Consider the following 25933-nt stretch of genomic DNA (forward strand, 5'->3'; position numbering starts at 1 on the left):
CATTCCCTGTGTCCTGTCCCTCCAGCCCTTGTCCCCAGTCCCTCTCCAGCTCTCTGCAGCCCCCTTAGGCCCTGCAAGGGGCTCTGAGGTGTCCCCGGCCGCCGCAGCGCTCGGAGCACCCCCGGGCCGGTGCCGCCGGAGCGGTGCGAACGCGGGGCGGGGCCTGGCGGTGGGGGCGGGGCCGAACGGCACCGAGCCCCGCCCCGTTTGGCCCCGCCCTCCCGTTTGGCCCCGCCCCTCGGTCCCGCCCCGCCGCTCCCGCCGCCCGCAGCCGCCGCGGCCCCGCGCCCGCCCGTGTCCGTGTCCGTGTCCGTGTCCGCGGCCGTGGACGATGGTGGCGGCCCGGGGCGCTGCCGCCCGCCGCGGAGCGCTGCTGCTGCTGCTCGCCGCCCTCGGATCCTTCCGTCTGCGCCTCGCCCGTGCCGGTGAGTATCTCTTCGTTCCCCCCCCCACTCCCGTGTCCGTGTCCTCTCCCTTCCCCCGCGGATGCTCGTGTCCCCTCCCACGACGAACCCTGGTGCGGTTGCCCCACTCTTCTCCCCCAGTATCCCCCTCCCCACGAGGGATCAGCACCCGTGGGTGTTCGTGTTCTTGGGTGGAAGCAAGGTAGGAGGTGCCCCTGCCACGAAGCCCCACGGGGGTTTCTCGCACCCAGCAGCGCTCCCCGGGGACGGGCAGCGCCGCCCCGTCGCTCTCCTGCCCGCTGCTGCAGGCAGGGGCCTAGCAGCGGGTGGCAGCGCCGCAGGGCTGGTCCCCAGCAGCTGTTTGGGGCGGCTGGAGGGACCCACAGATGTGGATCCTGGAGTGGGGAGGGAGCACACAGTCATGGGAGCGGCCCTCATGAAGCACCTTTATTGGTAGGGGAAAAATTAAAACAACATCAAAAAACACCGAAACAAAGAAAAAAATAAAGGTGCTGCAGTGACCGAGCCATCCTGGGGAGCCGCCGGGGGCTGCGCTGGAGGGAGCCCTGTTTGCCCACCTGCCTCATTGCCCCGGGAGCGGCCGCAGCATCGCCCCGCGGGGCTGCACCAGTGACGGTGACATTTCTGCTCTCCGCCGGGGCAGAAGGAATGGGTGGCCTTCGCACCCTCCCGCGCAGCACCGCCCTAAGCTGCCCTGCTGTCTGCTGAAGGTTTGTTTCGGGCCGTTCAGGTTTGATTTGTTTGAGTTTTGGGCTCTGGGTTAGGGCATTTCCTCTCCTGGGGGGTCCGGCATTGGACATGCTCCATGTCCCCTTGCGCTGTGCCCACTGCTGGGGTGCGCAGGGCTGTGATGGGCACAAACAACGGCCCCAAAACCCCAGCCAGCCCCGAGCGCGGTTGCTGCCTGCAGGGAAGGCTGTGGCTGCCCACGGCCGCCCGCCCCGGGGAGGTGCCGTGTCCCTGCCTAGGTACGGCCTGTCTCGGGCAGGTGCTTTCCGCCTCGCTGGCGCAGGAGCCGGGAAGGGCCTCCTGGCTCTCAGCATTGTTTGCGGATCCGATATTGTTTCGCTGCTCTGGCTCCCGGCAGGGCAGACGCCGGGCAGGCGGACGCCGGGCAAGCAGCCTGCTGTCAGCCGGGCCCGGGTGGCCACGCCGTGCTCCCGCCTGCTCTGAGGGACGGCGGGAAGGTGCAATAATTTTTAAATCTCCCAGTGGATCAAAACGTCTGTGTGTTTCCATGTCGGCGGGTTGGAGGCGGAGGTGAGGATGCTCCTGCGCTCCCCCTCCTCCCACGAGCCAAGGCTTGGGTGGCCCAGCCAGAGGTGCTCAGATGAGCCACCAGTGATCCAGCATAATCTCCTCTGCTCCTGAATTTAAGGGGTTGGTGTGGGATCATCTGGCCTGGCAATGCTGGTGGGGTAGGGTCCTTTGAGGGGCTGCTGGGTGCAGCCTGAGGCTGTGCCTGGGTGCTGTCAGGGGGATGGTGACAGTTTCCCCTTCCCTTCCCCTCCCTTCCCAGCCCTAGGAGGATGCTGGAGGTGAGGTGAGTGTGAGGGGCCTGGCACCACATCAGCAGCCTGTTCCAGTGCTGGGATATTGCATGCTCTTGGCACACACGGAGTTGGATTTTCTACTGAACCTCTTTCCCTCGAGAGGAGCTGGGGATGGTGTCTTTGCGCTGTTCACGACAGCAGCATCTCATTGTCAGGAGGTCGAGGTTGTGTGGCATGTGGCAGTGGGGAGCTCCAGGTAGGTTTCTCCTGGGGATGGCTGAAGAAATATCCTGGGATACTGGGCAGGGAAAGGAATCGCTGAACCAACCCCACCACCTTCCTTTCTGAGTGCAGTGGGGTACAGGAAGCATTGCCTGTTTCTTCTCACTTTATAATTGCCTTTCCTGGGCAGATGGGGCCAAGCTTGGCTTTCTCTGGGGATGGCTGGGAGGTGGATGTGGCAGGCCCAGGAGCAGCTCCTGCTCTGTGGCATGCTGCTGAAGCTGGCTTCTGGCAAGGAGAGAGCCAGGGAGAAGGTCCTACACCACCATACCCATGTCCTTCTGCCTCTGCGGCTTCATCAAAGCTTCTTCAGATGGGGATTGGCATCTCCTTCTCCTCCTCCTCACTTTCCTTGGCTGGCGGTGCGACCCAGAGTCCCTGCAGCAGATGCCATCTCCTGGGATGCAACTGCACGTGGCACAGTAACATCCTCGTCTTGCTGTGAACCTGCTCCGAGCTGGAGGAAGGACAGCAGTGCTTTGGAGGTGCTGCAGGGTGGTTTAGGTTTGCTTGCTGCTCCTCAGCTGGGCTTTGTTCTCCCACGTGTCTCTATCTATCACACCAGGCTTTGGGCAGAGCCCCTGCCTTGCCTTGTTTTTTGGCTTCATTTCCTGGAACATGAGTGAGAGCTGTATTTCTCACCCCTTCCTGAGTAACTAGGTTGCCAAATTTAATCTATTATTATCATTCTTACTATTATAAACAAAAAAAAAAAATGTTTTCCAAATGGGGTGACAGGCTAGAACCCCATTTTTTAATGATCCTGAATCCCCCAGCCCCGCTGCCACGCCATCACTTCGCATCCCAAACATCTGGAGAAGATGCTCAGCAAAACCTGAGTTGTTCTTTGCGGTCCAAGCGACCCATTTGGCCACGTTTGACCTGCCAGCTCTGCGCTGCTGCTCCTCCTCGTGCCGCTCCACAGGGACGTGGGTGAGAGCACAGATGCTGGTGTTCATACTGGCTGCCCCTGCTCTGCAGTGGTGCAGGGACTGCTCAAAGCTCCCAGCTGGGCACAGCTAGGCAGGAGCCATCCCCTGGGAAGCCTGTTGTGGGATTGTCCATCTCTTGGCTTTTCCTCCTTGCCTGCTCGTCCATTGCTGCACTGGGGAGGGGCTTGGGACGCGGTGGGCGCAGTGGCCCCAGGGACCCCCATGCTGACCCCTGAAGCTGCAGCAGCTCCAAGCTCCAAGCCCCTCTTGGGAGCAAGACAGCAGGGCTGGCACTACACCCGTGGTGCTTGCAAGGGCCTGGCTGCCCTGCTGAGCTGCCCGGGGCTCTGCTCCGTGGGTGAGCAGGGAGTGGTCTCTCAGCCCTGCAACATCCTGAGAGTCGGGCTGCAGGAAGCAGCCCCAGGCTTTCCTTGGGGCACAGGAAAGGTTGTCTGGGTCCCCCTGGGAGTGGTGGTGTGGTGGGCAGTGGTCCCACTCAGCCACCCTGTCCCTTCAAGCCCCCATGGCTGCATGGCGGGGTGTCCTCTGCCACACTGGTGCAGACTTCTCCACACAGCGGCTGGGGTGCTGCTCCCGAGTTTAATTTTCCATGTGGTTTTATTCTTGGAGATAACATCCCCACCCTGTTATCTGGGGTTACATGCACTCAGCTGGTTCCCACTGTGGGAAAGGAGCTCTTGTGGGGGTGAGGTGTGGAGGAGCTGGGATGTGGGGCACAAGGGTCCCACAGAGCTCCAAGGAGCCGGTACCCATGCCAGGGACATGGGCAGGGCTCTGTCTGCAGGCCTGAGGAGGGGGAATTAGTGGAAAGATGTCTGATAATTCCAAGTGCAGAATCAACATCAAAGAAGAGTTTATGGAAGAGATGGGGTGAAAGTCCCTCATCCCTTTTGCTGTAGCTGTCTGGAAATTTGTAAGTCCATGTGCACCCCAGCAATACCCACGAGGTGCCGGTGCAGGGAGAGCTGGAGCTCAGGGTGGGGAGACTGTGGTTGCAGAGCCAGGGGCATACTGCTTGCACTGTGCAGGGTCAGGTCCTTTGGATCTGTGATTTCCTGGCAGCTCTGGAGGCCAGTCCCCCACCCCAGAGACCTCTCAGTCCCCAGGGTGCCCGGGTCTTTCTGCAGCGCAGGGGAAGGCACATTGATGTTTGCCTGAAATGCCTCTTCTGGGCCATGGCAGTATTAAGGGAGGTAATCGGCTTAGCTCTGCTGGGCACTTCTGGGGGGGCACAGCGTCAGTATGGTCAGGGCACTGGGGACAGGATGCTGGAGACTAGAGGGGTGATGGGGAGTAACAGGGGTGACAGTGTGGCAGGGGCAGGGGGAACAGAAGGGGTCACAGGATGGTCAGTGTGCTGGGGACAGGAGAGATGTGGCGATGCTGGGGACAGGAGGGGTGATAGCACAGTGGGGACTCCGGGAATGAGAAAGTTAATGGGGGCTGTTGGGGACAAGAGCGTCGATGTGGTGAGGGGGATGTTGCGGACAGGATGGGTGGTTTGGTGCCCAGGGACAAGAGGGGCGATGGGATGGCCTCTCCCCAGGTGCAAGGTGCTGGGTCCCTGGTCACAGGGTACAGGAGCTGCCGTCAGTCCCATCCCTGCATTAAACCCATAGGGTCTGGTCCTTGAGGTGCGTAGTGGCTCCCCTGGGCTGGCTGCCCCCAAAACCCACTGCCGGCGCTGAGGTATCTCCCTGCTGTGCCTGGGCATAACCCAGCGCCGCTGCCGCTCCAAATGGCAGCTGCAGGCCTGTAATTAGCCACTTCATCAGCTAACGAGAATTGCAACGGGAAGAAGCTGGCCATTAAGTGCCTGGAGTGAGCTTTGAATTGGAGGAAGGAAACGCAGCCGGAGCAGGTCGTGGTCCTTGCCTTATCCCATCCTGGAGCACTGCAGGCTGCAGCTGCCTGTGTTAACCCATGCACACCATGGCACATGCTGGGGCACGGATGGACGATGGCAAAGCCTATGAGGGGTATTTGCTGTTTGAGTGGGAACTCATTGCTCCAGGTGGGTGACATGAGAGGTGGCGTGTCAGCTGAGTGCTGGCAGGGACCCTGACTCATCGTGATACAGGGGTTCCCTGGGCTCCTGGCCCCTGTTCCGTTCCTACAGAAAGGAGACTGTGGTGGAGGCAGGAGGTGTGGCAGTCTCCAGTGCACCCGGAGCACCCATGGCTGCTGCTCGGGCCAGGCTGGGGGTGAGCAGGGGACTGCTCCTGGGGAGCTCGCAGCTCTCTTGTGGGCGAGGAGCTGCTCTGCCTCAGGGACTTCATCATCTTGCACCTTCAGAGAGAGAGAGAGGGCCCTACATCGGGAGAGAGGGCGGCCCGGTGAGCTGCTATAATATGACCCATTCTGCAGCCATCATTCCTGGCTTCCTGCCTAGGAAGGAGAGGGTTTCCCTGTGCTGGCTCTTCCTATGCAGCATATACCCCAAAATCTCTGGGTCCAGCTCTTTTGGCACCATCTGCAGCCCTTTTTCAAGAGCCCTGGGATGCTGCATGCACCAGCACCCCTGGGACGCAGCTGTGTATCTCATGGACCCCTGGTTTCTGTGTTGATGGGGCCTCTCAGTTCCTGGGCTCTGCCCCACGGGACACGATGGCCCTGCAGGTCTTTATCGCTGGTGCTGGCTGAGTCAGCGCGGGCGTAGCCGTGGATGCAGCCCCAGCGGGGTGGATGCTGCAGCCCCGGTGTTTCTGCCTGCCTCTGCTCTTGCATGTCCGCGCGGGCACGGGGGATGCCCACCCAGAGTCCTCTTGCCAGCCCCTGTTCCAAAGGCTGTTGCTCCAATGGCTGTTTTTCTAATGGCTGTTCCAACAGCCATAAAGGTTGGCCCCTGTCACTCCAGCACCCGTGGGTGAGGAGCTACGTCCCCAGGCACCTGTTTCAGGGTGATGGGCTGGTGGGAGCACCAGGGCTGATGCCAGGCAATGATTGGACAAAGGGAGCTGGACAGACAGACAGACTCCCCACCTTGAACAATGCCACCTCTGAGCTGCCCGAGGCTTTCATCAGCAAATTCGTGCTGGTGCCTCTTTCCCAAAGGCTGCAAGATGTCTCTGGTGGTAGTGTGGGCCACAGTGGAGGGTAGGATGACTTTGGCTTTGCTAAAGAGCATCTTGGCCCTGGTGGGCACAGTGGTGCTGCTGCTCCAGGTGGGTATTTCCAGCCCCGTAGTGGGAGTGTGTGGGAGCCTGTGGCTGCTTTCAGATGACTGAGCTGTGGTGGCTTCTGGCCTGGCAGCTCCTTGGGTGCTGAGCTGTGGGGTGGGTTGCCCTCTCCCACCTCTCTGCCATCCGCAGTGGCTCCACAGGGAGAGCTCACCCAGGGCTGTGGCTCTGCTGCAGCCCACTGGGCAGGTGTGTACCCATGGGGTACTCTCCTGCTGATGGGCCAGTGTCCAGGAATGCCTGGAGGAGAGAGCTGGACCCCATCCCTTCCTTCCAGACTGCTCAGCGCTTCAGGTGGGTCTGTGGTGCTGGGGCTCCCCATCCCCTGTGATGCCAGCACAGCAAGGGTCCAGCGCAGTGCTCTGCTGCTCATTGGGGTGTTCCAGAGCAGCCCAGGGGTGCGAGGAGGGGCCCCTCACTGGTGCTTGCTCTGCACCGTGGCCCTGCCCACCAGCTGCTTCACTTGTGATACGGTGCAAAACCTGCCCAATAAAAAGGGAATTAAAGAACCCAACCCTGGCCCCAGCAGGCTCAGGGCATGTACAAAGCTCATTGGTATTTACTTGAGCAAAACCTGATAAACAAGACCTAAAGTGGGTGGTTCAGGCTGCAAAGAGCAGCCAGATGTGTTGGGATGAGGTGGCATCAGTGGCAGCCTGGGGTCCCGGGTACGGGTGGGTGTGCGTGCAGTGAAGCGAAGCCAGCGGCAGGTTTGGGCGGGCAGGCCTGGGGAAATGGCATGTGGCACCTGGTTTGCCTTTTGCTTTTTTTTATTCTTTCTTCTCTTTCTGAATATCTGAAGCCACTTGTGGCTGGAGACCCCCTGGCACAGCGGGGGCACAGGGAGGATGCAGTGGTGCACATCCTGCATGTGGCAGCCTCTGCAGGGCTGGAGCTGGGGCTGTCAGCATCCAGGGTTGTTGAGGCTGGGGTACCAGGGGTGTCTCGCTTGGCTTGATGCCCTCCTCACCAGCCAGAGGCTAGGAGCTGCTCAGTCTCTGCTGGGATCTGGATCTGTGGTTTGCTGGTTTGGTTTCCACCCATCCTGGTGCTATCTCCTGCTCCCACAGCCCTGCCAATCCAGTTCTTTCGTTTGCACAGCAAGCAGGCTGCCAGGACAAGGAACAGGGATTTTTCTGGCCCAGTTAAGGGGTTTGAGCAGTGATGACACAAAATTCCATTCCCTCAGCCTGGTGGAGATTGCCTGGTTCTGCCCCAGCCTGGGATCACAGGAGCAACTTGGGGTTTTGGGATGCTTGTAGATGGGGTCTCCTCTAGAACAGGGACAGGCTTTGGGGGAACACTGGTGGTTAGGAGGTGACGAGTTTGGGGATGCCGAGGGCTTGGCGTCTCTCTACCTCTGCGGGAGCCTGGCTCGGCTCCTCCCGGCTCTCTCTTCCCCCTTGGCACTGAACCTGGAGCAGGACAAGGCTCCGGAAGCCCATCCTGATGGCCTCAGGGCTGCAGCATGGGTGCCTGCACTGCCTGTAGCCCAAGGCTCTGGGCTGGTGGCCCCGAAGCAGCAGCAGCAGGGTGAGGGTGGGGGTGGGAGGTGGAGTGGGGGGAGTGCTGATGAGGCCTTTTTCCATCATTTCTGGGTGGAGCCGTGTCTGGTGGGGCTGTGCGGTCGGTGGAAGCAGGGTGCAGTGAGGTGTTTGCTGTGCAGGCTCCCAGGGCTTCCCCGTGGGTGTTCCCTGTCTCCAGCCTGTGGCGCAAGGCTGTTGGCACTGGTTCTTGGCTGTGACAGAAACTGTGCCGGAGATCATCTCTGCCGGCTGGGCCGCACCTCAGCACCCACCAGCTGAAGCTGGGAGCCAGGACACAAGCCCTGGTACCCTCAGGAATGGGAGCTGGTGCCATGTGGCATCTGCCAGACCAAATCTGCTGAAGCACAAAGAAACACTTGCAGCTGCTCCCTCGCTGGTGGACTGCCATGCACCAGCGCTGCTGCAGGACATGGGGCCAGACTGGTGGCCATGGCTGTGCCACGTGCTCTGTCCCCAGCAGTGATGTGATGTGACCAGCGTCCCCCCACTCCTGGCTTGTGGGGTCAGCGTTGCAGAGAGCCCTGCTCCGCTGTCTCTGCGTGGGAGGGGGCTTGGCTGCTGCGTTTTCAGGGGCAGGAGCACAGCGGTGACGTGAGCAGCTGCTGGCAGTGGCAGGGTTTGCACGGGGACTGCCCGAGCAGTGGTGCCAGCTGTGTTCAGGAGTGGGCACTGCCCGAGCAGTGGTGCCAGCTGTGTTCAGGAGTGGGCACTGCTCCGGAGGTGCAGCCCAGTCCCCTCCACCTGTTTCCTAGTGCAAGGGACAGTAGGGCAGGGGGACGCAGCTGGGTCAGGAAGCCCACGAGGTCTCAGCCAGCAGCGGGGTGTCCATCCTGCAGTCACTCCATGTGTCACTCGTGGCTGGTGTGTACAGCATCCAGCCTGGCATTGCTACTGCAGCTGCTTGCAGTCATGCCATGACTGCCCTGTCACACCTCGGCATATCCCTGGGCTTGGGGCAGTGGACGTGAGGTGCTGGGGTGCCTCAGCAAGGCCTGTTCCTGCCCGCTGCTGGGCAGCAGCACTGCCCCTACCCAGGGAGGCTGTGGCCAGGGGGAAGCGAGACCTCGGGGGCTGGGGTCTGGTGGGGGCATCATGCTGGCGTGCCTGCCTGGTGCCTGCCCATCAGCCTGCCCAGGGCCTGCTCCAGAGCGCTCCTTCAGAGCCAGGAGCAATTTGCAGAGCTGGGAGGGAGCCACGGCCAGTGCCAGCTGGCAGAGGAAGTACTGGGAGGGCAGGCAGGCTGCAGGCAGGCCCCACAGCAGTTCCCACATTACCTGGCTGGAGGAGGACGAGGAAGAGGAGAAGGAGTGACCTTGGAGTGGAGCTGGCAGAGACCACAGCACTGCAGGCCCTGCGGGGGCTGCCGCCACTGCTGGAGCTCCGCCATGCCCTTGCTGTGGTCTTCCCTCAGCCTCAGCCAGCATGCAGGGCCCAACGTGGGAGTGAGACCTGCATCCCCGTTCCCCAAACACCCCAATATCCCCCCACTCTCAGTGCCCATGTCCCAGTAGGTGCTGTGTCCTGCTGCCAGAGAGGGGCCAGACCCGGTGGTCCTGGGCAGGCTGCTCTGTGCCCACCCGGCTGTGCAGCCTGTGCCCAGTGAGCTCTGCCAGCTCACACTGTTGGCACTGGGGCTGGCAGCTGAGAGGGACACTGGGTGTTGGTGTTGCTGGGACCTTAAACACTCGAACCAGTGCTCAACGCTAATTAATTATCCTCTTACGTTCACTTTTATCTCTCTATCTGCGGCAGTGACGCAGCAGGGGCAGTCCCTGCCTCCCCAGCCTCACAGATGTCCTCCTCGGGTTTATTTTTGTTTCTTTTTCACCTGTATGTTTTGGCATGGGTGTGGAAGAGATGCTCCACCCAGTCTGTGACTGCCAGTACTCTGTGCCCTGCCTGGGTACCCCCTGTCACAAGCACTCTGCTGGCCCTGAGTACCACCCTGGGCAACCGGCACAGCTCTCCCCAGGGTGAGTCCTGGGGCATGGAGCTTTGTGCTCAGCTTTCCCCTATGGATAACACATCCAGAGGCCTTGCAGCTGACATGCCCGTTTCTTCCTGGGCATGGGTCTGTTCCTGCTTACATGTGTCCCCAGCTCATGCCCACCTGCTGTCTGTGCCAGCTGCTGAGTGTCCCATGCACTCGCTGGCCTTGGGCTTGGCTCCTGTCTGGGTTCCTGCCTGCAGGGAGCCACTTGGCTCCTCCAGCTCGGTTTAAGGGGTTACCCCAATTGTGCTGTTCCGGGCTCCCTGCCCACCTGCACAGGAGTTGAGCACCATGGCAGGGCAGTGACAGCAGCTGGAGCATCCCCCTCCTCTGAGCACCCCTGGCGCATCTGGATGGCAGCATCGTGGCTGTGCCGTGTCTGGCGCTGGGCGCACATTCCGTATCATTCATTGCTCTCTCCTCTGGTCTGCACTGCCCTGCTGGCGGGGCCATGCAGGGTTAGGGTCCCCGCAGGACTCCAGCTGGACCCCAGCTTGGGTCCCTCTGCCCATCCCACTTGTGGCCAGGCCATGCTGGGCTGCACTGGTGCCAAGCAGGGGGCATGGTTGGGGTGGGGGGATCCCAAACTCCCCCAGATTCAACAGCTGCCCTGCAGGTGCAGAGGCAAGACTGGGAGGAGCTGCAGCAGGCATGCTGGTACTGGTAACAGGTGGATGGCATAGTGGTGACATGGCCACAGCTGGGTGGAATAGGGACCCACGGGCTTTGAGGTAGGCTCAGAGAGTGGCAAAGCCGCTGTGGGCTCCCCTCAGCCCACACGGTGCCCACGCAGCAATGCCAGCTCACCGGTCACTGCCTGGTGACACACGGGGAGCTCTGAATTGCAGCCAGTGACAGCTGGGCAAGCACAGCTCATTCCTCAAACAGAGATAACAGCCTTTGCTGGGATCCAGCCTGTGCTTTATTTACCCAGTTGCTGGACTCTGGCTCAGAGCTCTGCCCCCATCACTCCTCACAAGGTGGCTCTGAGGGTCTTGTCGATGTCTGGTGCTGTGGGGTGACCCACACTGGGGTGGCTTCCTCCACCTGTGATCAGCTTTTGGCAGCACCTGTTTTGGGGGGAAGTGTTTCCCTGAGCCTGTGGCACAGACAGGGACCCCTACAGATGTGTCCCCCAGTGCCCCACGGGGCTGTGACATGTCCCCAGCCTGAGGCTGCATGGTGCCACAACATCTTCCTGCCCCTGCCCCGATTTTTAAACAGAGTGGCCTTGAGAGTAACCCTGGGGAGGTGAAGCCAGGCGCCAAGTACGATTTCTGTGCTTAAACATCTGATTATTTGCCCATTAAGCGCTAATTGCCCCCCAGCCACGTGGCCGAGCCCCACACGATCCCCGAGGAGCAAATGGTCAGCAAAAAACTCAGCTCCCATGGGCACGGTGGGCTCTTCCTCCCACCCCGAGCTCACCCCATCCAGGCTGCTGTGCCTGGTGGCCTGGGGGTGAGCCAACATTAAAATTGCAGTTGCTGCACCCCTGCCAGTCCCAGCTGAAGTGGGGAAGGTGATAAGTTCCTCATGGGGTGCAGTGGGGAGTTGCCTGGGCTGCACCCTCCAGGGAGCAGGTCGGCAGTGAAACATGGCCATGCAAAGGCAGGGGGTTGCATGTCCTGCTTTGAGGTGACATCTTTCCTGCACCCTTGCTGGGGGAGCAGAACTGTCACGATTCGTGTCCTGGCGGTTCCATCTCGTCTCGGGCCTTCCACTGCGCACAGGGTGCTGCCCGCCTCGCCCCCGGTGTGCTGCGGGGCTGGGGATGCTCAGGACAGCTCTCACAGCTCTGGTGCCCCTCGCCGTGGGGTGCCCGGTGCCGGGGCTCTCCCCGGTGTTGCGGTCCCCAGGCACAGGCACAGATGGCCAGTGCGCTGCCAGTGCCAGTGTGGGCGGCGAGGGCTGGCAGGGGCTGCTCGGGGGCTGGGAGCCGGCTCCAGCCGTGACTCATTGCCGGGCTGGGGGCGGCCAGCCTGTCCCTGCTCCCAGCGCAGCCCCACAGTCCTGCTCCCTGCCTGCTGCTGCCTGCGGGAACGCTGCGGGAACGCTGCGGGCATGGCCGTGCACGGCCAGGTGAGGGGGCAGAGTAGGGCAGCTGTGTGCCACAGCCCCATCCAGCTGTGCAGCCCCATCCAGCTGTTCCTCCCGCGCAGTTGTGCCCAGCCTGAGCGCTGGGTGCACTGAGGGGCACCTGTTTCCACGCTGCCACCAGCTTGTGAGGGAGAGACTCTCGTGCTGCAGCAGGACCAGCAGTGTCGCCATCAAAGCCAGGACCCCAGCGTGTCCCCACAGCCCCCCGCCGCAGGTGGCACCTGAGTGCTGCCCCTTCATGTCACAGCTCCTCTCTCCAGCTCTGCACATGGTTAGCCACCATCACCTGGTCCCGGACTCAGCTTTGTGTAGGACATGGGGACCTTGTGTCCCCCAGGGAGGTCCTGCTGGCCTGAGACCACCTGGGGTGAAGACCCAGCTATGATGGCACTGCCATGGCATAATGGGTTGGTGAGGCTGGAGCATGAGGGACTCATGCCTGTACCCAGGGAGTGGAGACTCTCTGGGGCTGATGTGGGCCTGAGATGCCCTATGAAACTGTGAGCGAGGTTTGGGGTGCGGTGCAGTGCCAGGGAGGGCTGGCTCCCACTGCTTCCTGCAGGGAATGCCAAAGGGATGGGAGCCTAAGTGCTGGTGCCAGTACTGCCACACTCTGCTGAGGCTTTGGGGCAGTTGGTTTCGGACTTTTGGTTTGACAGTCACCACACAAGCATCGGTCTGTGCTGGTTGGATTTCAGTTCCCCATGCAGGGCAGGCAGGGGCAGGAGATCCTGGTCACTGCCAGCTCTGCAGGGCTCAGAGCACTCCCATGGGGTGTCCCACGGGATGGTGGCACCCTGGGGCTGGGGACCCTTGGGGAGGGATGGGCACTGCATGCCTTGTGCAGGTTATGAAGTCACAGCCTATCTTGAGTTGGAAGGGACCCATGAAGGTCATCGAATCCAGCTCCTTGGTCATTAAGCTCGTGGTTAATTGCAGCCGGTAATGGCTTTGTGGCGGCAAAGCGGGGCCGAGGGGCGGCTGTGGTGAAGCCCATCAATAGCTGGGAGCTGCAGCAGGAGCAGCCATGGACAGCCAGGGCAGCTGGGTCCCACTCCAAGAGGCCCTGAGCAGACCTGGGGGCATTTGACCCCTCTCCTCCTCCTGAGCTGTTTTCTCCTGTCCCCACAGCAGCATCGTGTCCCCGGAGCCTGGACTGTGCCCTGCAGCGCCGAGAGTTCTGCCCGCCGGGGTCAGGTGCCTGCGGGCCCTGCCTGCCCCCCTTCCAGGAGGACGCCCGCGGGCGCTGTGTCCAGAAGCAGCTCTCACCCAGTGGTAGGTGCACCCACCGCCCACCTCTCTGCCTGCACACCTCCCTGCGCACCCACCCTGCACCTCTGGGAGGTTCTGTGCCTCAGGGCAGCCCCCCACCCCAGCAGTACCCCCCCATCCTTTTCCTTCTCTCAATGGCAGCTGTATCTCTGTGGGGGTGGCTGCTCTTCTCCCTCTCACCCCACTCGCCTCAGCTGTGGGGGTGGTTTCAGGCTGGCAACCCCATCCTGCTCTACCTGCATCCTCCTCTGGTGACTGAGTGTGGCCCTGTCAGCACTGTGGGGTGCCCGGGACCTCCAAGGACAGGAGTGGGACAGGCAGCTCCCCGTGCATCTGAACTCCATGCTGACATGGAGGGGTCCTCTGGGTTTTGGGGGATAGCTTTGTGTTGTTGAGCATGTTCAGGGTCCTGTCAGGGTGCAGTTGGAGTTGTCCTTCTCCCATGGCTCTGCCCAGGTGGGCACATGGAGGATGTCAGAACCCAGCATGCCTTCAGTGCCATTCCTCCTGGCTGGAGAATTACCCTGTAAATCAGAGGGGAGACCCTCAAAGCAAGGCCCTTTGGCTGAAATGAGAGGGATGGCTGGGGGGGATGAGAGGGGATGGCACAGGGATGGGGTCTAGACTTGGCATTTGACAGCAGTCAGCTCCCCTGCGACGGGCTCTTCATCCACTGGCACTGAATGGCTTTAGCAGTTGCTTGTAGTTTATTTTTTAATGTGAAGTCTTGAGAGCAAATTCCCCTCTTGGAAAGGCTGCACATGCGCTGGCGTCTCCATAGCAACCCAGCTCCTTTTTGAAGGATGTGGCCACAGTTGCATCCTCACCCAGAGAGATGCAGGACCACAGTACCATCCTCTAAGGACCCACCATGAGAGGATGGTGACACCAAGGTCTTTCCCAGTCCCATCCTGTTGTCCCAAGCAATGCCACTAGCTTGTGGCAGCAAAAGTGTGGGGACTGTGGTAAATAAAAAAGGGAGATCGCCTCACAAATCCTCTATTTTAGCATCCTGAGGATGCCCAGCTCCTCTTGGCAGGGAGGCACCATTTATTTTTCAATGGGGGCTTTCGCATCCTATCTGTACCTTCATCTAGTAGCAGCACCAGAGAAGGCTGTGAGGATGAGGAGGGGCTGTGATAGCTGCATTTAGGGGGGGATATGAGGCAAACAGGGGGTTGCTGCAGCCCAAGGATGCCTAAGCTTTTAAAGGGGATACCCATGCAGCCCTTCTGCTGCATGGACAGCTCCTTTAAAGGGTTATGCATCCTTGAGCCACTGGTGACTGCTGGTGACACTGATCCTGGGATCCTGCCTCTGTGCCATGCCCACAGTTCCTGGCAGGAGCATGGGCAGGAGCCAGGGATCCTCTCCCGAGAGCAGGTTTTTGGGGTGAAAAGCACCATTTGGAGTCTCAGGAGAGCAATGCATGTGAGTGGTGTGTTCCTGCCAGTGTGTGTAGGGGTCCTGGTGTACCCGGCACAGCATCAGCACAGAGGTGAGATGGGATGCAGGGAATCTCAATACAGTGCATCCCACAGCTGCTGCTGTCTTTCACAGGGCTCTGAGCCCCCCAAAATCCCCCCCACACCATGGTGCTGCATGTGTCTGTGCTGTGATGGGTTTGAGTGACGTGCTTTGAGATGGTGGGTCTCATCCCTGCTCCTGCTTGACCAGCATGGAGCCCCGCTGGGCTGCAGGAAGCACTTTGGGAAAAGGGGGAAAAGGGGCCTCAGATCACAGACATGGGGGTTCCCCCTTCCCTGCTTGCTGTGCTGCCAGCACCAAGGAGGACATCAGCCATCCTGGAGCAGGACTATAGAAATTAGTGGACTTTTAGGAGTTTTGTGCCTTCCTGTGGACACTGTCAATCACGGGTTTCCTCAGCCCAGGGCAGAATCCACACGTCTCTCCTTGGTCCCTGTTTCCCCAAACTGTCAGGGTGGGCGTGTGTCCCAGGGTGGAGCCCTGAGGAGGTGGAAGCTCTGAGGAGAGGCTAGGCACGGAGCAGCCAAGGGGGCTGGGTGCCAGCCTGGCCATGCCATCCTGCTGCAGCAGCGGTGGCGACTGCCATGAGAGGGCACCCGCACCCTGCATGAGCCCTGCCTGCCCCCTGAGCACCCTGTGCGTGTCCTCAGCGCCCTGTGTGTGCCCTGTCCCTGTCCCGACCCTGCCCTGCCTGCCTTCTGTGCCCTGCCTGGACCCTGCCTGGACCCTGTTCCTCCGCAGCATCTCTGCTCCTGCTCCTGGGGCAGTCAGGCAGGAACTGGGGCTCACCCTGGCCCCCTGTTCACTGGAGCAGCTCAGGGCCAGCATCTCACACACCCGCAGTGCCTGGCAGGACCCAGCCCTCGGTGCCCTCAAGTGTGTGGTGGCAACTGTGGCATCACTGGGGGAGGTTTAGCTACACAGAATGGGAGGTGGGCAGCTTTTAGCCACTGGAAGAGAATGTGGGGATAAAGCTGGTTAGTGCAGGTAAGTGGCACAGCCCAGGTGCTGCAGCAACACCGAGACCCCAAACTGCTGCCTCAGTTTCCCATGTGCCACTTCACACACTCCCACAGGGTGGGAGACTCAGAGGGGCCTGGAAGCTGCTCTGGCTGCTTTTCCAACATTTTTTTTCCTTTTTCCAGCCACATCACATCCAACACCAGCACAGCCTGACAGTGGCACCCATGGGATGGACAGGATTGTCCCCTAGGTCCTATGGCAATGGGGACAGACCTTTCCCACAGTGCAGAGGGGAGCTAGAGCTAGAATATCCCCATCCCAGGCACTAGGATGTCCCCTGGCACAGGGCTGTCACACTTAGTCCCATGCCAACTCCCTTGCCCACTGGGAGAGCTTGGCCCTGTGCCAGCACCTTGGCACCATGGCACTCACCTGTTGGGCATGGCACTGGCACAATCCCAACCTGGCACCACTTGGCCATAGTGCTGCTTTGGGATGGAAATAACAGGGTGCAAAGAGCCAAGGAAACTCAGGGCTCCAGCCAAGAGTAGGAGGCTGGGGGCAGTTTGGGGACACAAGGGCATGGGGGATGTGGGGACTGTGATTCTTGGTGCTTTTGTTTAATGCAAGAGTGTCCCCCTTTTAAACTGTTTTTAGATTCATGTGGCTCTGAGTCATGGGGCAGCAGGGTGGCCTTTGTGCAGGGCTCCAGGGGAAATCAGGGTTTATTTCCAAACACTGGAAGTGAGCACAGATTCCAGAGGAGACATAATTGTTATAACCTTGAATTATCAGGGAATCAAGCTGCCAGTACCACCTTGCCTTGTATGTCTGGATTTATCCCCCAGGGCTTCCCTCAGGGGACAGCCTGAATAGGGGCAAAGGAAGCAGGGATTGGATGGGGATTGAGATGGGGTCAGGGAAAGGGATGGGGATGTCTACTGCCTTTGAAGTTGAGTTTAATCCTGTTAAAAGCAGTGGGGAGTGTCAGAGCTGGACTCTGCTTGGTGAGCCTGAGAAGAGCAACTCCACTCCTGCTCCAGTGCTGTCACCTCCTGGGTGGGCACCCCCAGGCCAGAGTGGGAGTCCTGCCTGTGCCTGATGCTGCAGGAGCCCTCTGAGGGACGAATGTCGCTGGTGAGCACTGTGCCAGGACATGGGCTTGGACAGAGACCTGTGAGATGCTGCTGGGGCCAGCGCCTGGGGGTATATCCCTAGCTGCATGGGACACCCCTGCCCCCTCCCCAAAGGAGCTGTTCCACCAGGCAGGAACCAACCCCTCTGCTGGAGCAAGGGCTCCCATGCTCTGCTGGACAGCCAAGCTGAGCCCTGCTCTGGGGTGGCTCCAGCCACCCTGGGCCATAAAGGACAGTTTGGGGTGAAAACCAGTGTTCAGGTGTTCCCTGACTGTAACTCACCGTGCTGAAGCTGCCCCTCACCCCTGGGGCAGCAGGGCAGTTGGGGAGTGTCTGTCCTGGTCCAGATCCCATCCCTCCTCACTCGGGGCTGCTGTGTGACCCCAGGGGCAGGGACACAGGGCAGGTCTGTACAGCAGGTGCTGGCACCCTGCCCTCTCTCACAGAGTCTGCAGGACCTGCTGCCTCTGGCACGAGGGCAGATGCTGTTGCTCCTGATCCTTCAGCATTTGTGGGGTGAAAATCCCACCGAAAGCAGCAAGGACACACAGGGGTCCCGGGGCCCAGCATTGGGTGAGCTGCATCTGAGGGGGCTCAGACTCACCACCACCTGTGTCTGCTGGAGCTGGGACAGGAGCCCCTTCTTGGGGGTACTGGTCTGGCCCAGGGGCCGGGCGCACGACTGCACCCCCCAGTGCCCCCCTCACACCTGTTCTCCCATAGGACGGACCTCTGTTCCCAGCCTGGAGGCAGAAATTGATTTTCTCGCGGATGTGCTGGCCAGGCAAGAGGCTCCTCGCCACCACCCCCTACAGGACGGCAGACCCAGGAGTAAGTGCTTGCTCCCTGCTCGCAGCAGTGCCAGGGGTCCCGTGGCGGCCAGACCCTGCACTCCAGGCTGGTTTGCCCTCTGCCTGGGCACCGCTCACTGTTCTCTCTCCTCCCGCAGCCACCCTGGTGCCCGATGGCAGCAGACAGCGCATGGCCAGCAGGCTGAGAGAGGGGCGTCTGCAGCGGGGTCCCGCCGGCACCATGGCAGCCACCACCCTCCCCACCACTGCCACGGTTCAGAAGTACCCGGTGGAGGCGTCTCCCATCCCTGCAAATGACAACATGGTGCTTGGTGAGACCCTGGAACTCAGGGGAAGAGGTTTCACACCCTCACCAGGGAAGCATGGGCTGGTGTCACCATGCCACCAGCTCACCTGCTGTCCCTTGGTGTCCCCTCCGCCTCTGCAGGGCTGATCGTGGTGTGCACAGTGGCTGGGATCTCAGCGCTGATCGTAGCGGCCGTCTGCTGGTGCAGGTGAGCTGGGGCTGCCAACAGTCCCCTGGCATCCCTGTGCCAGGGCAGTGTATTCCTGTGCTTCCCAGGCATGAGGGGTTGGAAGAGAGACAGTAGCTGACCTTGCCAGTCCCCCCGAGGCATGGCATCATCTGGCCAGGGCAGGAGGACAGTAGTGACACACCCGTGTGCCAGATGCAGGCTCCCGGGAACAGGTGGCACCTGGTGTGGGCATCACTGTGGCACTGGGTGCTGACACTGCCAGCACATTGGTGCCTTGTGCCCAGGCCCCTGGGATGGAGGTGGTCATGGTGCCATCCCAGGGAGCAGGGCTGACCTTCCAAGGGTCACAGGCTCCTGAAGGAGTTGTTTGCTCCTCGGGCGCCCCACATCCACTAGGATGGACTAGAGAAGTCATTGTACCCCACACTGGGCACTGGTGAGGCACCTCAGGTCCTGGGCTAAGTTTTGGGCCCCTCATGGCAATAAAGACATTGAGGGGCAGGAGCATGTCCAGAGAAGGGAATGGAGCTGGGAAAGGGTCTGGAGAACAAGTCTTAAAAGGAGCAGCTGAGTGAGCTGGGAAAGGGGCTCAGCCTGGAGAAAAGGAGGCTCAGGGGGGGCCTTCTTGGTCTCCACAACTCCCTGACAGGAGGGGGCAGCCGGGGGGGCTCAGGCTCTGCTCCCAGGGAACAGGGACAGGATGAGAGGAGATGGCCTCAAATTGTCTCAAAGGAGATTTAGGTTGGATATTAGGGAAGATTCATGGAAAAGGTGGTCAAGCATTAGAAAGGGCTGCCCAGGGAGGTGATGGAGTCACCATCTCTGAAAGTGTTCAGAAAACATGTGGGTGTGGACTCTGGCAGTGCCAGGTTAATTGTTGGACTTGATCGCAGAGCTTTTTCAACCTTAGTGATTCCCTGATTCTGATTCCCCTCCCTGGCAGGCTGCAGAAGGAGGTCAGGCTGGCACAGAAAGCAGACTACTCAGCTCAGCGAGCTGCCAGCCCCCTGCCCTATGACAAGATCTCGGTAAGGCACCCAGGTCCCTCCCTGTGGGGTGTTTGGCACTTGGGCCCCAGTACTCTGCTGGAGGGATTCCCATGTGCTGGAGGCCCCCCACCAGCCAGGCTGGGGCCCTCCAAAGCCCGGCCTCCACAGCTGTTCCTGCTCTCTCCACAGCCTGGGGACAAGACACTGGCTCAGAGTGCCCAAATGTACCACTACCAGCACCAAAAGCAGCAGATGCTCTCCCTGGAGAAGTAAGCAGCCTGGGAGCAGACAGCGTGTCCTGCCATTCACTGGGATGGCCCTAATAGTCCCAGTGGGCTTCACCCCCTCTCTACATCTTCTTCCCCCCAGGCATAAAGAGGAGCCCAAGCTGCCGGACTCGGCATCATCTGATGAGGAGAATGAGGATGGAGACTTCACCGTGTATGAGTGCCCTGGGCTGGCTCCGGTACGTGAGTGCAGGAGGGCCAGGGGTCCCTGTGCATGTGGGGGTGTCCAGCATGTGCCTGGGATGTGCAGTTCCTTGTGAGGAGCCTTTTCCACGTTCTTCATCAAACCTTGTGGTGGTCTGATCCCTCTGCTCCCCCCATGTCCCTGGCCAGCTGCCACTGAAGCTCTCCAGTGGGCAAGAGTGCCTGTCCTGGCACAAGGCTTTTCCCTGGGAGCAGAGAACTAGAGCGGCCCTTGGCACACCTGGCCCACCATCCCTGTGGTGACAGGGACATGGTCACCCCTCAGGGCACCAGGGCTGGGGGGGCTCGTCCTGGTGCCACTCCAACATCCTGGTGCCACTCCAACGCCTGGAGCGCAGACCTGTGACCCCTCACAGCCAGAGAGGATGTTCCTGGCTAGCAGGGGACCTCAGGGAAGGGCAGCTCTTAACAACCCTGGGTACAAAGAGCACAAAGGGACGAAGAGGAGCCTTTTACATGGTAATAGCTGTGGAGCCCGGCCATCAGGGCCCAGATCGAGGGTCATCATTGGGTCTTTACAGGCCCATTAAAGGGCACTTGATGGCAGGCAGGCAGTCTGAGCAAGGAACTCTGTTCCTGCCAGCCAGGCTGGGACTGCTGTCCTGGGGTCCCCAGCCCAGCTGTGGGGTCCCATTCCACCCGAGACCTTGGCTTTTACACATCACCCCACCCCATCCCCTCGTGCCAGGGAGGCAGCGCCTTTCCAGGGTGATGTGAGTCCCGGTGTTTGTCATCCATCGCAGCCCACTAGGTCGCCCTCCCCCCACTCCCTGCCGGGCTGGGATTCAGACCCAAACCCCTTGGGATGGGGCAGCTGGATCCCACCTGTTTTCTGACCTTCTGCCTTTTCCTTCCCCTATCCCTCTCCTTCGCCACGGCAGACCGGAGAAATGGAAGTGAGAAACCCGCTGTTTGACGACTCCTCCTTACACCCCTCCAACCCCAAGTCGCACCAGTAACCGCCCCATCTCCTGCGCCCAAGCTCGCTACGGACTGTGCCCACGGGCCGGGGGGCACCCACAGCTGGGCCGAGGGACGCTGACCCCGCGCTGCCAGACTGTTCGACGCCTGCCCAATAAACACCCACTAACAGCTATGGGGGGGGGAATTGCCCCCGTTTCCAGCGTCCTTGTCCTCTTTGCTGCTGTGATCGCGTCCCTGCCTTGCCCTTTGCTCACTGCTCTCGCAGGCACAGGGAGGCGGCTGCTTTGGCACAGAAATTGGCGGGGGGGGGGGGGGGGAGGACTGCGGCACTGTCCCTTTGTAGTTGGCTTTGAGGAGGGGGCTGCTGTCCTGGCTGCGGCTGGGCTGATGCGTAGCAGCTGGGAAGGGGCCAGAGACAGGGTCAGAAAGCAGGAGAGGGCCAGGCGGGCTGGGCATGCTCGTGCCCGGCATCAGGGCTGCCAGCCTGCCCAGAGCCCTTCTGCCAGGGATGGAGCCTTTCTCTGGACCAGGTGGCATCACTAAGGGCTTCAGTGCCCATTCTGCCCCCTCCACCCCACACTGGGCAGCTCCTGGCAGCAGGATAGTGCTCTGGGAGCCAGTGGCAGGAGCAGGAGCAGCTCGAACAGGCACTGGCATTGCTCCCGGGGATGTTCCTTCAGATGCTGCCCTGTGTTCTGACCCCTTTAGGGGTGCTGGGCTTCAGGGGCCCTGGGGCATGGACAGTCCCAGTGCCACTGTGGCCTGGGAGCCCACATTAGGCTGTGCTGGCAGAGGATGGGCTCTCTCTTACCACAGGCCTCAGTGGGGTAAAAGCTCCGAAAAAGGGTTCAAGGTTTTGTTTTTAAGCTTATGTGGCCGTGGGGGAGGAAGGAACAGGACTGGAGGGAGCCAGGTTGTAGAGGGGTAGCCGAGGCATGGGGGTTTACTGTGCTGCTTCAAACCCCATGGAGCCCATGCCCTGGCAGCATCCCTGTGGAGCCTGGCACTTTGTGCTCTCTGGGCATCCCTCTGTGGCAGGTGACAGTCTCCACTGCTCCATCCCAGGCACCTCTCAGGCCTCAGACACTCCCTGCACCACTCTGTTACCTGTGTCCAGCCTCACCAGCCCTCACCAACATGTTCTTGCTTGGAGCCCAGTGCTGCTCCTCAGTGCCTCCCGGGTGCATTGGCCGTGAACCCCTCCAGTGGAAGGCCCAGAACAGGGTTTGGGTTACTTTGCACAGGTGTGGCTTCATGTCCAGGTCCTGTTGTGGCCATAGGTGACCTGTTGCACTCACTGGAGCCATTGCACGCCCAGGCAGGCACGGGCAGGGCAGGCAGCAGTGGCAGGGATGTGCTGGTGAGTGGTGATGGCATGGGATCATCCCTGTCCCTGGCGGGGTGGCTGACAGAGGCCATCATGGCACAGATTCTGTCCCCGTGTCCTGCACTCCCCCTTCCCTGGGCTGCTGCCACTCTCCCCACACCTCTCGTCGTTGTCGTATGAATTGTAGTTCTTTTAAAAGGAGATTTTATTAAACGACCATGTTTGAGACCCATGCGAGTGTGTGGTGTGGGGCCCGCGGCTCGGGGGGCTCCTCTCAACAGCAGGGTGGGACAAGGGGGCAGGAAGAGAGGATGCTGTGGGTCCCCAAACCTTCCCTAGGGAACAGTGAGCAGCCATCCTGCTTCTGCAGCTGGAGAAGCATTCAAACCCTTCTCAAAGGTTTTCCCAGACACAGAAATAATTTTCTTGTTTCTCAGTATTTGCTAGGAGAGGTTTCTCCAGGAAAAGGTCGGGTGGGAGCCCCCGCACCCAGCCCTGCAGCACCCACCACCCCCCCTCCTCCGCCCCTCGCCCCCAGGGCCCTTCGCACCTCGGGGATGACAGATAAGGGCTATCTCGTCCCCGCATTGTGTGCAGCCGAGCTCCTTTGATCACGCCAGCCCCTCCATCAGGCTGATACCATCTCTCCTGGTTTCGGCAGCCGGAGGTGGGTGCTGACTCACCGCGAAAGCACCCACCCGGGATGCTTCTCTCATGGGGGTCTCCAGCTGCACCCCTGGGCGATGCACACCCCAAATAACCCCCAGGGCTCAGTCCTGGGGAAACCCAGCCTCGAACCCACTCCCCTCTGCCGAGGTCCCCAAATTTGCCCTTCCTTTCCTCCCACAACCCAGCAATCTCTCTTGGAGCACGTCCAGACATTTTGGGAAGCTCTAGCTTATAGTAAGACTTGACTGTTCTGCCTGGGAAGACCCTCTCGCTCTGGGCACAGTGGCCACAGGAGCCCTGTGTCCCCTGGGAATCCCTATCCCTACCACACACCAGGCATGGAAGAGTCGTTTGCCCAGGGACAGGGCACCTGTGCTGCAGACATACAAGGGCTTCAGCCCCCACCTCATTTCCCCCAGCTGTAACACAACAGGGTGGGCCCACTGGTTCAGGCACTGTGGTGGTGTGGGTGAGACCCACATTACAGCTCAGGGCCTTTGTAATGAGGGGACAGAACTGGACAAAACACCCTCTGTGATTTTCCCCTAGGCCAGGTTTGGAAGCACGGGCTCTATCCTGTCCTCCTAGGCCAGCTGCAGCCCAGCAAGCTGTGCTGACAGGGAGCAGATCAGCATTCCTCCATGCATTGGGTTTCTGGAGCTGAACCCCCTGTCCAGCCCTCCTTAGATGGTCCTGGGGTGACCCCCTCACCATGGGACCCTGACCCACCACATGCAGGACTGCAGGCCCCCTTTGGTGGGCAGCTCAGGGGTATCCAGCACAGCCCCAATGGCTTTTCCATCACCTGCTGCAGAAAAGGGAGGCCTGACCATGAATAAAACATCATCTGTGCTCATCCACTCTCTTAAAATCTTGTCCCCAAGCACCAGTGCCACACCAGCACACTCAGCAAAGGGAGGATGAGCAGATGTACATCTCAGCCCTCCTCAGCCTGCTGCCATCTCAGCGAGCCAGAAAAGCAGATGCTTTTCTTTCTGCTCCCATTTTCTTAGCAGGCTCCCACCGATCCCTGGCTGCCTTAGACGGAGCCTGGCCAAGCCTGGAACCCCAGCAGGTTCCAGATATGGGCTGATGGAAGGATGCATCCATCCATCTCCTCTGGAGCAGGCAGAAGAGACATGTGCTCACTGGTGCTCAAAGACCACAGTAACCTCACACAGCCCCCCCAAAATCACCCCATTGAAATGTATGGGGGGGCACACACCGAGAAACCCCACTGACTCCTTCCACATCCCCCAGCTAAAACCATCACCGCCACAATGGGCCCCGCGCCTACAAAGGGGCCGGTTCAAAGTCAACGTCTCCCTTCCCCTCCGTCTGTATATGAAAGGACCAGGAATGCGTTTGAGGGCCGGGGGGGGCGGGGGGGGAAGGAGAGGCGGAGGGGGGGAGGGGGGCCTGGGAGGCTTCCCGGGGGGATAGAGAGAAAAAGTAGGTTGGCAGGAGGAGGGGGTCCAGCCCGGGAACAATAAATCAAAGGGAAAGGGAGTTACTGCCCGGCCAAGGAGCTTCTGAAACCCTGGGCCGCAGCAGGAGCCCGGGAGGAGCAGGGCTGATGACTGCCATCGGGGTCCCGCAGAGAGATTTCCTCTGCCCGCCGGCAGTGGGGCAGGCAGCAGCACAGCAGGCAATGGGCTGGTCTGCCTGCACAGCACTGGGTCCAGTATCCCCAGCAGCACGGTCCAGGTCGTCCCTTGGCAGATTGAATGCAGCCCCTGCTGGGGAAGGTGCTTCACCACTCTGGGCATGGGATCCCCCAGGTCCAGAAGCCACAGGGCTCACTCAGGGCTGCCCATGTCCCCACTGACAGGGTTTTTGAATCCTTAGTTCATTTTCCTGGGGCTGCCTTCCCTCCTGAAGCAGTCTGGCACAGCTAGGATGGGCAGCCTGGAACACGTCCTGCCGGGCATCAGGAACAGACATTAATTCCAGCTCATCCACAGGGCCATTTTTTTCCTCAGAAGAATATCATTAAGAGGCTTAGCTGTTCCACTTCCCCTGACATGCAGCAGTTCCATGTGCTGGGCCAGGGGCTGCTGCAGGCACTGTGGATACCAGTCCCTGGGTGCCAGTCCCTGGATGCCAGCTTTGGGTACGAGTCCCTGTCTACCCGCCCTTGGGTGCTTGTCCCAGGGCCTCTCCCTGGGTGCCAGCCCCTGGGCTCCAGCCGTCTCGGGAGCCAAAGCAAGTGCTTCATAAACATCATCAAGCACCTTCCCCGAGTCCCCCCGCCCACAGCCCCATTCCCATCCCGCCGCGGGGGAGGCTGCTCCAGCCTATCTCCTCGGCATATCTCCAGTGCTAGACGGCAGCAGCTCCCGGTAATCCGGGTTAATAAACAGGCGGCCGTGTCGGCAGCGGGATCACTCCCTGCCTTGCTCCTGCTGGGATCACGGTGTGCTGGCAGAAGGAGCACCCCTCGCCCTGCTCCAGCTGAGGTCAGGGGGTGCCCACGCCACTGGTACCTGCCCGCACGCAGGAGCTGGCATCGGGCACAGCCAAGCAGAGGCTGATGTCATGGCAGTGTCAGGATCGGGAAAGCTCCCGGTGCTGAGCCGGGAGGGAAGGAAAGGGGAAAGGCCTGGAGCCAGCTCTGGTAGCACCACTGTGAAGGGCAGTGTGAAGGAAAAGTCTTTAAGACAGAGAAAATGCGGAGCATGCTTCATTGTGGAGCTGATGGACACGATAGCTGGGCCTGCAATTCCCTCCCCGGCAGCACACCCCAAGCTCTGGGGCCTCAGGGACAGACACGCTCCTCCAAGCCACAACCCTTCTCTGCAGAGTGAGGAACAGGAGAGGGATGGTGAGAGCGTAAGGGGCCCCAGGAGCCTCAGCTCTGTCCATGCCCCCCAAGGAGCTAAGGCTCAGTCAGCGAGACCAGGCATCAAGAGGGGCAAGAGGTGATGGCCCAGCCCTGGACCATCCCTGCTGCTGCACTATGGCACCGGCATCGCGGGGCTTGTCCTTTGTACTGGGGACAAGTGGCTGCTGCAGCTGGATGGGCTGCCCTCACACCAGGCCCTGGCCCCGGTTCATGCCGCCAATAGCTCCCCGAAGAGATCCCGTTTCTTGCCCAGGCTCCGCAGCGCTTGGGGGTTCCCAGGTGGCAAGACCCCGGAGCTGCTGCTGCCCTAACACTGACGCGGTGCCCCCCGAGCAGCGTGGGGCAGGAGGGGTGAGAGGGACGTGGGTCTTCCCAAGTCCGGGACCGGAGGGGTGCGATGCCCCGCGGCAGGATAGGTGTCCTGCCCCTCCCTGTCCCATCAGGGCCGCCCAGTCCACCTCCCCGCCGGCGCTGGGTGCGGGCCGGCGCAGCCCCCTCCCATCGCACCTTCTCTCCGAGCCCCCCGCCCCCCCGGGGGATCAAGTTCACGCCCGACCCACCGATGCGGGGTC

At 60.8% G+C, this 25933-nt stretch overlaps 1 protein-coding gene across 3 annotated transcripts; it reads left to right on the plus strand.

Annotated features, from left to right (window-relative positions):
* Window positions 1–255: 255 nt before the first annotated feature.
* Window positions 256–22075, plus strand: NPDC1 (neural proliferation, differentiation and control 1). Of its 3 annotated transcripts, XM_048325848.1 has the most exons (9): window positions 260–425; window positions 13101–13244; window positions 17552–17659; window positions 17778–17951; window positions 18068–18134; window positions 19060–19144; window positions 19295–19374; window positions 19475–19571; window positions 20478–22075. In XM_048325848.1, exons 1-9 carry the CDS (start codon window positions 332–334, stop codon window positions 20553–20555), a joined length of 927 nt encoding a protein of 308 aa, XP_048181805.1. In that variant the 5' UTR covers window positions 260–331; the 3' UTR covers window positions 20556–22075. The 3 variants fall into 3 exon arrangements, with proteins under 3 accessions (XP_048181804.1, XP_048181803.1, XP_048181805.1); XM_048325847.1 differs by having other exon boundaries at window positions 256–425; window positions 13104–13244; window positions 19060–19374; XM_048325846.1 differs by having other exon boundaries at window positions 257–425; window positions 19060–19374.
* Window positions 22076–25933: the final 3858 nt, after the last annotated feature.

The sequence above is a fragment of the Corvus hawaiiensis genome, chromosome 21, assembly GCF_020740725.1.
Source record: "Corvus hawaiiensis isolate bCorHaw1 chromosome 21, bCorHaw1.pri.cur, whole genome shotgun sequence".
Classification (NCBI taxonomy): Eukaryota; Metazoa; Chordata; class Aves; order Passeriformes; family Corvidae; genus Corvus; species Corvus hawaiiensis.